Source organism: Cyrtonyx montezumae, unplaced genomic scaffold, assembly GCF_038088225.1.
Source record: "Cyrtonyx montezumae isolate F1298 unplaced genomic scaffold, pur_monq_1.0 scaffold_7, whole genome shotgun sequence".
Taxonomy (NCBI): Eukaryota; Metazoa; Chordata; class Aves; order Galliformes; family Odontophoridae; genus Cyrtonyx; species Cyrtonyx montezumae.
In genome coordinates, this window is record NW_027072078.1 from 32,374,688 (window position 1) to 32,387,941 (window position 13,254).

General features: G+C 41.9%; 1 protein-coding gene across 6 annotated transcripts in view; it reads right to left on the minus strand.

Moving 5' to 3' along the window:
• Positions 1-1,225: 1,225 nt before the first annotated feature.
• The window catches only part of GTDC1 (glycosyltransferase like domain containing 1), a 158,119-nt gene continuing 146,090 nt past the window's right edge, over positions 1,226-13,254 (minus strand). For 4 of the 6 annotated variants that reach the window (XM_065751009.1, XM_065751004.1, XM_065751005.1 and 1 more), the window contains 3 exons: positions 10,156-10,226; positions 9,341-9,432; positions 1,226-2,368 (listed from right to left, as the gene is read on the minus strand). In XM_065751009.1, coding sequence (XP_065607081.1) covers positions 2,285-2,368; positions 9,341-9,432; positions 10,156-10,226 — 247 coding nt within the window. In that variant the 3' untranslated portion in view covers positions 1,226-2,284. Of the gene's footprint in view, positions 2,369-5,386; positions 5,677-8,620; positions 8,759-9,340; positions 9,433-10,155; positions 10,227-13,254 lie in introns of those variants that run through there. The other 2 variants (XM_065751006.1, XM_065751007.1) reach the window with 2 other exon arrangements.

Genomic DNA, 13,254 nt, shown 5'->3' on the forward strand with positions numbered 1-13,254 from the left:
GTGTCTGTCTGTGTTTGGCTTTAGCAGCCACAACTCCCGAGGTGGTTTTGTTCTGAGCAGCCGGGATGGGGGGATGCTCCCTTGGAGAAATATTGCCCAGAGCACTTTGATGAAGCCTGGCCTCTCCCCACTGACCAGGGACCTTGCAGCAGGCCCAGACACCAGGTCAACCTCCTGGGCCTGGGAGATGGCAGCACGGATGAAAGCATCCTTGGATGGGCTGTGAATATTCACTAGGAATGTAAAGAAGTTATCAGAAGATGAAGCAGCACTGCTATTTGTTACTCTGTAATTAAAGTTCTGTCAGTGTTCCTATTACAAAACATTATTCGTTTGTAACTACAAGGCAAAAAAATCCCATCCAGAGAAAGCCTCAGCCAGATCTAGGAATGGTTGACTACCACTGCTCAGTAACTAAAGCAAAGCAGGACCTCAGCCCAGAGGAGATGGGCACCTCCAGTGACTGGGACATGTGCTGCAGGCAGGACTTGCAGCCTGCAAAACCACAGAGCACTGAGTCTCGTGGCACAATGAGTACAGCCTTTTTGCCATGAGCATGGGGTCACAGCATCTCCTCTCTGCCTTGTATTGGATTGGAGAGCAGCTCGCTGTGAAACATGGAGCAAATCACCCTTACTGTACCATGCCTCAGTTTCCCCAACAGTAACAAAAAAACCAAATCACCTCATTTGTTCTTGCTGGTGCAAGATTTGCTAGCATTAGTGAAGACAGGAAGTGCAAGGAAGTCCTGTTACTTGGCACTACCAAATGGCACGACCGCGTTCACGCCCGTTTCCTTGGGAAGACCACATTCCATGCCTACAGCCAAGGTGGGCTTTGACCGAGCAGACACACGGAGAAGCCAACATGTAAGACAAATGACTGCTGCAAAATTACAACTCAGCAGTGCCAGGACAACATCTGAACACTTACCACTTGCCATTGGATCTCCCTTGGGTTTTTGGGGAGGGAAGCTGGAACCGTACCTGTCTGCAGAGAGGTCTGGTCGCATTCTGCATCACGTCGACTTCCCGGGAATCCTCTTCCGGTTTCTTCCCAGAACACAGTTGAAAATCTTGGAATTGTCAGAACATTTTATTATCACTTGCAAAGCAGATTCTACTTCATCAGATAAAGACACAATTGCATTCATTGACTCTGACACAAGGATATGCATACTGATAAACATACGGATAGATGTACACACTTATACATGAATGAGATATGCTAATTAAAAATTGCAGTGGGCACTTTATTAAAAATTTATTGTACAATCTCCATCTTCAAAACATTTTACATCAACAAATATAGAAGCTTGACTGCTGGAATCATAAGTGATTTATCTTTAAAAGACTGTATTCGTAACGGGATGCAAAGATTCTTGATGAACGGCCGTCACATTCCAACTACTACTTTTTATTGGAAGTATTTTGGCTGTTATCTGTTTGTTCTCCATCCTTGAGAGAAATAAAACAAGTGTCTCAGCTTTCATTTTATCGGATAGATGGCACCACGTAGCATATTTCCCATGCTAGTTTGAATTACAGCTGTTTATCTTTCAGCTTTCTTTAAGATTAATTAAATGCAAATGTAACTCCGCGAATCATGGGATTACCTGCCAGACCCCTTATTAATACCTTCACTTAAAAACCCCTGTGCCAGAGAGTCATTAATTTGCAAAAAGAAAAGTGCTAAAGCAGCCCTTTGCCTACAAACAACTCCGAGATGGCTGCCCAATTAGTCCGGTAGCACTCGGATCCTCCTTTCAGGCCCTGTGGCCCTTTGAGGACACAATAAGGCTCCAATGATAACCTGGCAACCTAGGTAGAAACCCAGCCAAGTGTGAGCGTTTGAAGCTGCAGCTTGGCTGCCATCGTGTCGGCGAAAAGAAAGAATTCAGGCACCATGTCATCCAGTACAAAGGATAAAAACAGATTCAACCGGAAATTCAATGTGGCACCACATATGGGATACATGAGTGCGGTTATACAACAGGCCACATATTTTTTTTGAACAGTCTCCTGCATGTGATGCCGAGGACATGTGTAACCATCATAACGTCTCTAAGAATCTGTATTTAATTTGAGCTGGGGTGGTGGCAGGGATTGGAGATCTGAAGCCGCCACAGGTTTGTGGCAGATGGCTCTGTGTCAGCTATGACAAGCAGCCAGGCTCGGCTTCCTCTGCAGATTTTCTTTTCTCTCTGATCAGGTAAATATGGGCACACTCTGGAAACTTCCACAATTCTGCCTGAGGCTGCAAGTTTGTGACTTAGCCCCATCTGTCACAAATCTTCCCTCGGTTCTGCTGCGAGCAGAGACCTGAATTTACCACGGAGCGCTGCCCAGGAAAAGCCAGCCATCTCGCCCTATGAGGAAGAGAGCACATGGAGAAACGTGAGCTGCTGGGACACAGAAGGGACCTCTCCAGCCTCGGCACCAGCAGCAGCAGCACCCAGAGCCACTCTTCCTCTGTGCTGACCCCACCATCGCATGCCCTGGGTTGTCCCTGGGTTGGCCCCGTACCCTAAAGCAAAATTCAGCTCAATTTCTGGGGAGGTGTATAAGGGATAACTCTGCAAAAGTCTGGGCATTCGTATTGTCAGGGAATAGAATGCGATTCAGTCAACAGTTCCTAAATATGCAGAGACAAAATCATCACGAGTAGCAAAGTTTTCACATAAAGCAAGATCTTTGCATGAAGAGACAGCACAGGGAGGCGTCAGTAGCACTGCAGTATCTGCTATGATATAACCAACTTTTTTGTTTCTTGGGCCCTACGAGCACAAGAGAATCAATCGATGTTTACGCTGCCATCATTAGACTTCAGGGTTAATCATCAGAATTCAGTAAGGACAGTTCATCCATTCAGACCTGCTGGTTCAGGACAGCTGCAGTTCAAGCTCACAGGACTGACCTGCCACACATTGTATGTGTGTTCTTAAAATTACCTTAACAAAATTAAGAATTAAAAATGATTATTCAGCACAAAACCCGAGACTCGGTGTGCAAGAAAGCAGAGCGATTTACAGAGTCAAATTGTATTGGGTCAGCTTTACCCTGTGACCCAGCTCCTTCCCTCTGTTAGGGAGTATTTGGGAAGAATCAAGGTGGAAAGCAGTTCCACCTTGTAGTAATTACTTCTGGAGCTCAACTTTCAAACTCCAAGCACCTTTGGAAGCCACCATCAAAAGACAGCATTGGTTTACGTGAGCTGGTTGCACTGTGAGGGCTGAGTCGGATACACCATACTCCTCAGAAGAGTGCTTCCCTGAATGAACCTGACTGAACAAACTGCAGTTCCTATCATTGGCCTTTTAAAACTCATTTCTTCTCTTTTTAAACAAAACTGTGAGTGTCGGATGTGAACTTATCCAAGACACCCTTCCATTGTCAAGGGAAGGTTGAGAACACACTGATCATCCACAACGCTAGGAGAGCAGTTTCAGGCTTTCTTTCTGTTGGCAATTTGGATACACTTTACTGAAAACTGAAAAGTTTTCACGCTTTTTGCAACTTCTCTTTCAAAGTCAATCGCATTTCCTTTGACTCATTTCTCCATCTACCCTTTTGCAGCAGCTATGGTTCATCTGCCAGCTTTCATTTATTTTCTAAAACTAAACTGGAAGCTATCTAATACGGTTATAATACAAAGTTCAAAGTCCTGCTGCTTATGCTGAAAGATGTGCACATAACTGCTTTCTTTGTGAGTGCTTTCTTCCTGCTCCACAAGTGTAGCCAACTTCTACGAACTGTAGGCCAGAATCTTCAGAGAGCTGAAAGCTCCCACATCAATATCTCAGAGAGGAAGAGCAAAGCAAGCTCTGGGAATAGGTGCAGTGGGAGCTTCTGCTTCCTGCCCAATGACTCAAGAACAAGGAGATATTCAACATACATTGGGACCCAGAATCTCCAGAAGAGATTTCTACCTCCTAAACTAGCTAGAACTTTGACTATGACAGCATTACATATAGGAATGAAAAATGTGAAGGCTTCAGTCTAGCCTGGATGCAAGCCTGAGCGATTTAATCCACTCCCCTTTGAAGCTGGCCCTTGAGCAGAGGCTGGACCAGATAATTTACAGAGGTTCCCTTCTAAATTACCCCAAGTTTTCTATTCTAAGTAAGCAATCAGTGTCTTCTACATAAAAAAAAAAATCCTGATCTCACACACCTTACTTAGAACCTTACATATATCCTACTTGGGACCCACAGAGACAGATAATGCAGCACACTGTGCTCCAGAGTTCCTAGCTGCTATAACCTTCTCCTAGAGGCTGTGAAAAGCAGAGCTAGACCATCTCTGAAACCACTTCAAATCACACTGTCTGGAAATGGAGCATCACAAGAGCTTGCCCAGAGAGGTGGTGGATGCCCTGTTCCCAGAGACACCCAAGGTCAGACTGGATGGGGCTCTGAGCACGAGGGGGGGTTGGACCAGATGGCCTTGAAAGGTCCCTTCCAAGTCAAATGATTTCATCATTCTATGAAAATACCTGTTTCACACTTGTGCTGCCAACGTGTTGACCTGTATCTAACTCCAACCAGGTAGAAGCAGGAATTCAAATGTGCCTTTTTTAACTCTGCAAACTTGCTCTGCCACTGAATGCAAAGTCAGCAGGGCAAATGGAAATATTTGTACCATTCATGCAGCCTGTAGAGCTCTAAATTAACTTTATCAGCTCAGGACAAAAGATCTGGAGAACACTGTAAGCAAACATCTGCTCGATATACATTCATGGTTAAAAAGTAAACAGTGTGTTTGGCTCCATAAGGAGCAGGTTGAAAATTATCACAGAGTACAACACATCACATAAATTGATGGCGTGGCCTACAATACTCTGTAATGATCACACAAGCACAAAACCAGCTCTCAAGCATCAGAATGGCTTGAATGATGGCAGATAAGAATATAAACATGGAATAACATTCACGAGGAGACACTGAAGAGACCGGGATACTGTAAGTGTTTGACAAACGTTTATACAATAATGAATGATATGGAAAAGATGGAGTGAGAGCTTCTGCTTCCAGGCAAACAGCTCTAGAACAAGGGGACACTCAAAGCAAGTAAAGGTGCGGAGCAGGGGAAAGCAAAGCTTGAAATGCTGTCTGCAAACATGCACTTGCCTTGCTGCAGAGAGCCATGAAAAGTCAAGGACAGGGGTCTCTCAGGGCCCGAATGTCTAACGGATACTATTATGTAGCATGGAAATACTTAATACAAAAAGAAGATTATGAAAGATTATAAAATCTCCAATCCCAGGGTTAAGAACAATCAAAAGACCAAGAGAAGACCTTTAACACCCGATTTCTACCTGTGTCAGCCTTCTCCCAAGAATCTGATTCTCACCACTATTGGAAACGTGGTATTAAAGTAAGCATGCTGATCCAGAGTGGCAGGTAGCATCCCGACAGCAAAATGCATTTTTGTAGAGTTCTGCTGGAGAGTGGGGAGGTGCAAGGGCAGATTCATGGTCCCTGCCTCCTATACAGCCTATGCAAGAACTACTAAGAACTTCTGCTCCTTGCAGCAGAGCCAGACCTCACTAAGCTCACAGAGATGGCTGAGGGCAGCTGCATGCAGGTGCAACAAGTTGCTGGGGATGCCTTTTGGTGCCTTCCTAACTGTGTCCAGATATCAGAGCTGGATCAGAAGGGAAGTTCTTCCTTTTTTCCTGAAATATCGAAGATAATGCTTTGTCTCAATTGGAGCAAAAAGAGAAGGAAGGAAGAAAAAAAAAAAGACAAAAATAAAAGAAGAGAAAAGAAGAAAGGTTTGTTAGAACTGCCCTATTCAGGCAAATCTTCAGACTGGAACAATTCAGATGTCTAAGGTTTAATTGGGATCTTAATTTGATTTTACAGCAGTTTAATCCCTTCGCATTCGGCACAGTTCTGTATCTTCTACAGTGGTGTAAGTAGGAAAAAAAAATCACACCATGTGTCTTTTCATAGGCAGGTGAGCTTCTGTAGTGTGATGGAAATGAGAAGATGAATGTCAGAAAGTGGGCCAAATTCTTTTCTCTGTTAAACAAGCATGAGTGAGGGTAGGATTTTTCTGCAGGAACTGAAGCTGACAGCATGTCAACCAGCACTCATTCAGCTGGGAGGGCTGGGAGAGATTATTTAAAGTTGTCAGCTCCTTCCATGCCTGGCTTTTGGCAACTCTTCTTGTCCCTTTCCACTGTATAATCTTTATACATGCTGTTTTAAATTAAGAAACTGAAGTGAGGGAACTGAAAGGTAAACTTAAAGAAAATAATGCAGAAACAAATGCTTTGCCCTATATATATATATATATATATATATATATATATATATATTTTTTTTTTTTTTTTTTTTTTTTTGCAAGGGAGCTTGCAAACACTGACAGGTCCTGTGGTGTGCTCCAGTAGAAACTGATGCCCTGTTGTTCTTCTTGACTTTACTTTGGCACTTTTTTAGCAACCACAAATACCCAGAACCAAATAGGAGCATTTGATTCCTTAAAACTAGAACAAATAATTGATAACAAATGAAGTTTGCTTTCCACAAATCTTGATCTTCTCTTAACAACTGGTAGAAGGCAGTGTCGAAGTGCAAATGAACCAGCTCTGGTGCTGTGAGAATCCACAGGGTAAGCAATGTGTCATCTGGAAAGCCTTTCATAGGTGCTTACATTATGGACATTTTTAAAAGTCTGCCAGCATGAATGGAATTAAGCTATTACAGTTTAATATGTAGGTCTGTGCACTGTCACAGGGATATTCGCTGTGTCTGGCTCCCTAACCTGGCTGCCCTGCTGCCATTCATCTTCTTTTTGCCCCAAACTTTGCTTCACAAGCACTGAGGACAAGCAGAGGAATAACTGCCTGCTTAATGAGACCGCTGTCTAATTATTATGGATATCCTCAGTAATAAAACAACAACAGTACGTAAAAAGATAACTCAAAGTACTTGTGATGATGATTACTTTCTGATCTATAAAGCAAAATCTCCAAGCAATGAAGAACAGCATTATTTGCTTTTTTTTGTCACGACTGCACAGCTGCTGTATGGACTTAGGCAGGGAGCGTGGCAGGAAGGCTTCTGGAAGAGAAGCAGCCAGTTGGCATATATTGCTGTGTACTACTAAATATTGTACTGACCTGAAGAAAGAGGAAGTGCTGTGTACCCTTTGTGATTTCACTCTCTCCAGCTTCCTAAAAAGAAGCAGCATTCTTTTCACTCAGAGGGTGCTGATGCACTGGGCAGCCTGCCCTAGTGGTTGGCGATCCTCCCCATGGCATGGGGGTTGAAACCAGGTGATCTTTGAGGTCCTTTTTCAACCCAGGCCACTCTATGATTCCACCTCTAATTCCATTAGCGGCATGTACCTAAGCTAGTGCCCCTCTAGAAGGTTTCATGGACAGTTTCAGGGCAAACTACAGACTTAGTGAACGTGGGTGTAGGTAGAAAAGACAACTCTAACAGCATTCTCAGAGCTGATCCAAAGCCTATTAAAGACAACAGGATCCCTCCTCTGGTATTCACAGGTGTTGGATTAATCACTTGACTCAATTTAAAATGATCCCTGCTCAGTGCAGTTGATACCTGCTGCATCCAGGGCACGATGGAGTACAAGTCTGCCTACTCGGGCAGCACCCATGGGATAATTCTTCCATTGACACCGTGCCTGCCAACAATCCCAAGGGATGCTGTTGGTTGTAATTTTTGAAGAGGCTCCTTACAGCAGATCAGTATTTTGCTTACGGAGCTCACATCTGAAACCCATCCTATTTCATATCGCTGTTTGTTTCACTGCTATTCCCGTTTTTAGTGCACCAGCCTCAGTTTTCTTTAGGAGCTGGGGCTGCACACGTGCAGAGAAGACCCAGAACTATTTGCTGGACTGGAAGCATGGGGAAACGTCAAGGCAGACGTTTAAGGACTGTTTACCCTCGGAAGCCACCATGTATAACTACACAATACTACTGACTCCAGAAGTAATGCTGAGCACTGGAAGTGTTCAGTCAGCATTTTAAACTATTATGAGCTACCTTCTGAACCATTGCCAAGTTAATAGACAATGAAAGATAATGAGCTTGAAATTGGGTGTTAAATTGCATTTTTGGTTCTCTCCTTTTTTCTTGAAGTTTAACTGTTTCCTGCAGAAACGACATCATCTTTGATGTATCATTATGTAAATGTCTATTTTTAGGTCACAAAAGGAGTCAAACCGGGGCTAAACTCTCGCTCCTGCTCCATGTGTGTGCAGAAGGGTGGGGAGGCTGATGAGATACAGTGAGACCACGGCTTCTGGTTCCCAGAGGAACACAGAGAGGAGGTGAGGTGTGCTGGCAGCATGGGGAAGGAGATGACTCCACTTGCTCAGCAACAGCGTGCTGGCTGGCAACACTGCTGCAGGAGAGAGTGCTTTTGCACTGCACATGTAGCCTATGAGCACCCTTGAAGGACAGAATGCAGACTGCTACCTGAAACACCTTTGTATCTGCCCTGATCACAGCTTGTCCAGTGCTGTACAGCTGTAACTGAGCAGAAAACGCTGCGCGTTTACATATTAGCATGCAGACAATAGCAGCAGTTTCATAACAGCAGCGCAGTGTTAACAACACGCCTCTACAGAAATGCCCTGCCTATGTTATTTGTGACACCTAGGAATATCATCACACACCTTAAAACTGAGAAAGTCAGCCCAGCATCGAACACTTGATCCAAACTGGAACGGAACATTTACCACTGAGCATGTATTTCCTCCAGATAAATAAGGGCAGAGAACTGGACACGATAAATACCAGGCCATTATGCTACTGATCAACCCTTACACTCAACGTAACTCCAAAAGAGAAGAAAAAAGGGCTAAAACAATCATAGTTATCAAAAGAATTGCAAAAGGCAGAGAAACCTTACCTGATAACCCTCCACCTGCGTGTTTTGAGGACTGAAGATTAAATTAGGATAGGAAGGTAGGTTTATCCTCATTAGTATAATTGTAGGATCTTTCTTATATTTTCCTTTTAGACTAATGAGTTACATTAATCCAGGTTCATTTTTATAAGCCTCTTGGGTCCAAATGTAAAGGACAGTCATTTTAGAAAACAATAAATTAAAACAAAAAAAAACAAAAAAAGCATGTAGCATGCATTAAGTGCACGTATTTCATAAGACCTAGGTTAATACAACCAGCATCTAGTTTAATTAATCCTTGTTAGTGTAACGACTAATATCCCTCCCTAGCATGTTTCCTTTAAACATTAGTATGTTAATTAAATGTTGTTGTTTTAAGGGTGTGTTGTTTTTTTTCTTGCCTTTGTACTTCAATATGGCATTATATCATGTAAAACTCTTCCCAACAACTACCTTATAGAGATGTTTCCTTACAATATCTGGTCTCTTGCAGAAATTCTGAAGCCTTTTAAAAAGCTGTTCAGGTGTAGAATACAGATATTCAGCTGCAGGAAAAACAGATACATTTTTAATGAAACAAAAACCTCAAAGCACACACTCGATATTAGTCACTTTACTAATTAAAAATGCATATTGCTCTGTGCCGCCTCGTGTTTTACATTATTTAAGCATGATTTTATAAGGTTACCTCAGCTCACAAGGATGTTTAATGCTAAATAAGACTGTGTAGTTGTGCTGTTTAGACATCTCCTTTGGGTGATTAAAATACATTATTCTAATGTAACACAATGCATATGTGATACATTTAGTGATGAGATTTTTCAAAGAACTGGTACCACATTAGTGTGTACCCTGTATCGCGCTTGCATACTATTAACTATTAAATTGTTTAAATAATTTGGTGTGATTTTCAGGCCTCCTTTCTTTTTTTTTTTTCCTTTCTTTTTTTTTTCCCCCTATCTCAAAAAAAAATCTGCAAACCATTGCAGCGTCGCTGACCTTCTAACAAAAATCTCTCATTATGGGTTGTGTATGCTAACAATGAAGAATGCTATTTCAAAACTTGCTTTTGTGTTATCTTAAAAGAACAGATGGCAAATATAAACTTCTTCTAATGTATTAAAACACATAAAATTCTCCTTAACACTAACATGTCGGCTTGCCAAATAAACAATTGCTTTTTGCTCAAGTTTATACTCAAACTTTACATTTCAGCACGCATCACCGTGTCGCTTTTCAAGCAGAAGAATGTGCAGCAGAACATCTACCTGGGAAGATCTCCGGGTACACCAAGGCCTTGGGACACAACGGGTAACAGCCGCAATGCACCGCCTCCACCCTGAAGGTGAAAAGTAATCAAAAAGATGAGCACGACATCAGGGAGCCAAAAACCTTCCTCTGCTGCAGGACCACAGAGGTTGACTGCACGTAGCAGGAGGAAAACATTTTCCTGCTCGGCAGCGCAATCCTTCTAAATGCCAAAGTTGCTCTTTTGAAAGAAAATTTTATTGATCATATGAATTACATAGAACAGAACAGTGAGCATATGTTTTGTTCGCTGAATAAATCAAAGCGCGGCTCTGCATTTTTTTGTTTTTTAAATACTGCTTAACACATTTTATAATCAGCAGACAGACACATGTAACAACATGGTGAAGTATGGACGGCTTCTCTTAATAATGCTGCAGAGAAACACGGGCACACGTGCACGTGTCCGTGGGTGTGCGGCCGCAGCGATGCTCCCATCGCACACTCGGACTCCAAAGGCTGCAATTAAACCACCCCAGGAACAACGAGCAGCAACTGCTGGGATATTCCAGCAGTAAGCACGTGCTTCAGATTGTTCCCTTTCTTTTCCAGGGCTCAAACTTATCGTAATAAATACGGACGAGGTCCCCCCTGCGATGCTTTGTGGGTTTGTTTGTTGTTTTCTTTTTTCTAGGAATAATTTACATGTCTGCCACGACATGGAGCCCAAATATTTTGTGATTGCGACACAAAGGCACAAAGTTCCCTTGGAGCCACTCTAGGAGAAGCTATCCAGTTCCTGCCCGCGTTTTAATAACACAATGGGTTAAGGCATCAAGTTTTCAGTTTATTTTTTTTGCATAATGACCACCGATCTGACATAACGTCCCCCTAAAGATACAACTGTAATTTCTGTTGGCCAGAAATTACACACCGAAATTCAAAACACTTCTTTAAATATGTTTATTTGATGAGAGGCTTTGAATTTCCTCCAACATGTTGACCATACGAGGACTTTATTTTTAGCTTCACTTTCCCTGAGTCCCTGGAAAAGATCTGAAACCTTGTCAGTGTTCACCTTTCTGCATTCCTGCTGCCAACCCAAAAGGCTCTCACCGCATTCACGTGCACACTGGCTTTGTTACAGGCACCCAGCCCAGTGCACACCAAACCCTGCTTCCTTTTGTTCAACTCCATTTTAAAGAGACAAAAAATAAAATAAGAAAGATCGCCTCCAGCCCTCGTGCTAGAAAACTCCACATATCCACAGAACCCAAAGATACACTTCTCTGCAAATGCTTTTGCTAAGCAATGACTGCTGGATTTTACATAAACTTTTAAATTTTGTAATTTATGTGGGCCTTTTTTTTTTTTTTTAAATAACATATGCACTTCAGATTGCATTTTAAACATTAGCAACAATTTCAAAGTGTACATCGTCTAGCACTATATTTTTTTTTTTTTTTACCGAAGGGAAATGTTTCTGATGTGTGATTTAATTGATGATTTCAGTTCTTAAATATTGTGTCATATGTCAAAGCAAATAGATTTTTAAAGTTTTCTTTAATCTAGGGAAAAAAAAAGAAGAAAGAAAAAAAAAAGAGAGAAACTGTGGACATTTCAGTAATAGCTCAGATCACTAAGTTATGTTAAAATATTTGCTTTTTAACCATATTGCCTGCATGAGAAAGGAATTAACCTTCCTGTCCAGCTAATCCTATCTGTGGGCTGCCCACCTTCCTGCACCCAAGCTTCCCTGACTGCTCATCCTGAGGTGCAGTAATTCCTGCTACAGGCATCCCCCTTACTGCCCAGACCTGCGGATGACATGGGAGCAGGGGCAGGCTCAGGCTGAGCAGGGACAGGGATGCTTCCTCTCCTCCACATCTCTCTGCCCCGTTCCTGAAAACGACCACATCACCACAATCACACGACGGCTCTTCATTTCAATCCGTAAGCGCTCCTAGTTAAATCATAAACAGAGTTCCAATTGATCTGTTGTTAAAATGGCGAGTAAATGACCTTTTTATTCCAATTAACAAATCATCTGCTAAATCTATGAATCTTAATATTCAGATCTATTCACTTCAATTCATACAATTTATCTGCAAATAGTTGTTGGGCTTTTGATTCTAAATATAATTAGCTGATAATTTTGCTTGGCTGAATTACTTTTCTGGAGGGCCTGCTAAGGCTCTCAGCCGCATTATCTAGCAATAATGAATCTGATAGGTGAAATTTTTTACTGTAATGAGGATGAGACACAGTTGTGACACCTGAGTCTAGTAATAACAGAAGACTGCTAATTATCGACAGCACTTTTTTGTGTGATGCACAGTGAAAAAAAAAAATCCCTCATTATTAAAAAATAAAAAGTTACAATTATAAGTGACACCGGAGGAGAGTAAATAAAATGGAGTGATTAAAACATTGCTGCTTTAAGGGTGTTTTTAATTAAGTGGAAATGCTAATGTTGTCATACTTAGCAGATGGGATTAAAATTAGTTATTGTAAGTAACTCATATTTTATGTTATGGTTTCCACAGCATGTCTACAAGATCTAAGAAAGTGATACATTCCATAAGACATTTAAAAAATGAAATTCTCATCGTCTTTACAGCTCATAATAATGAACATAATGAATAAACTATCAAAAAAAAATAGGAAAAAAAAAAAAAAACCTGCCAAGCATTTTACCATAGTGACTTAACTAGCGTGGAATGTAACCATAATGTACTGGGCTGCTGGAGTCGCACTGCTGGTCTGCCTTTGTCTTTTGCTGATTGTTGCAGTTCTTATTTCCTTCACACTCGACACTAACAGAAGTTTGGTGTTTGGGCAGGCATCCAACATCAAGCGTGGTGTCAAGAAGGTACAGCTTTGGTGCAAGGAGAGATGATGACCACCCACCAAGGTGATGTTCTAAGCGAAAGCACAGGATGCATCGTGTAACTGCAGATAAAAACCTAATTGCACACTTTCTCCTACTTTATTTGTGTAAAATTTTCCATCTGCTACATCTAAAGATGTCTAAACTGTTAGTATCAAACCTGCATTCAGCTGCCAGCTGTGCACATTAAGGATTGCAAAACACTAAGTAAATGAGGCAGCATAAAACC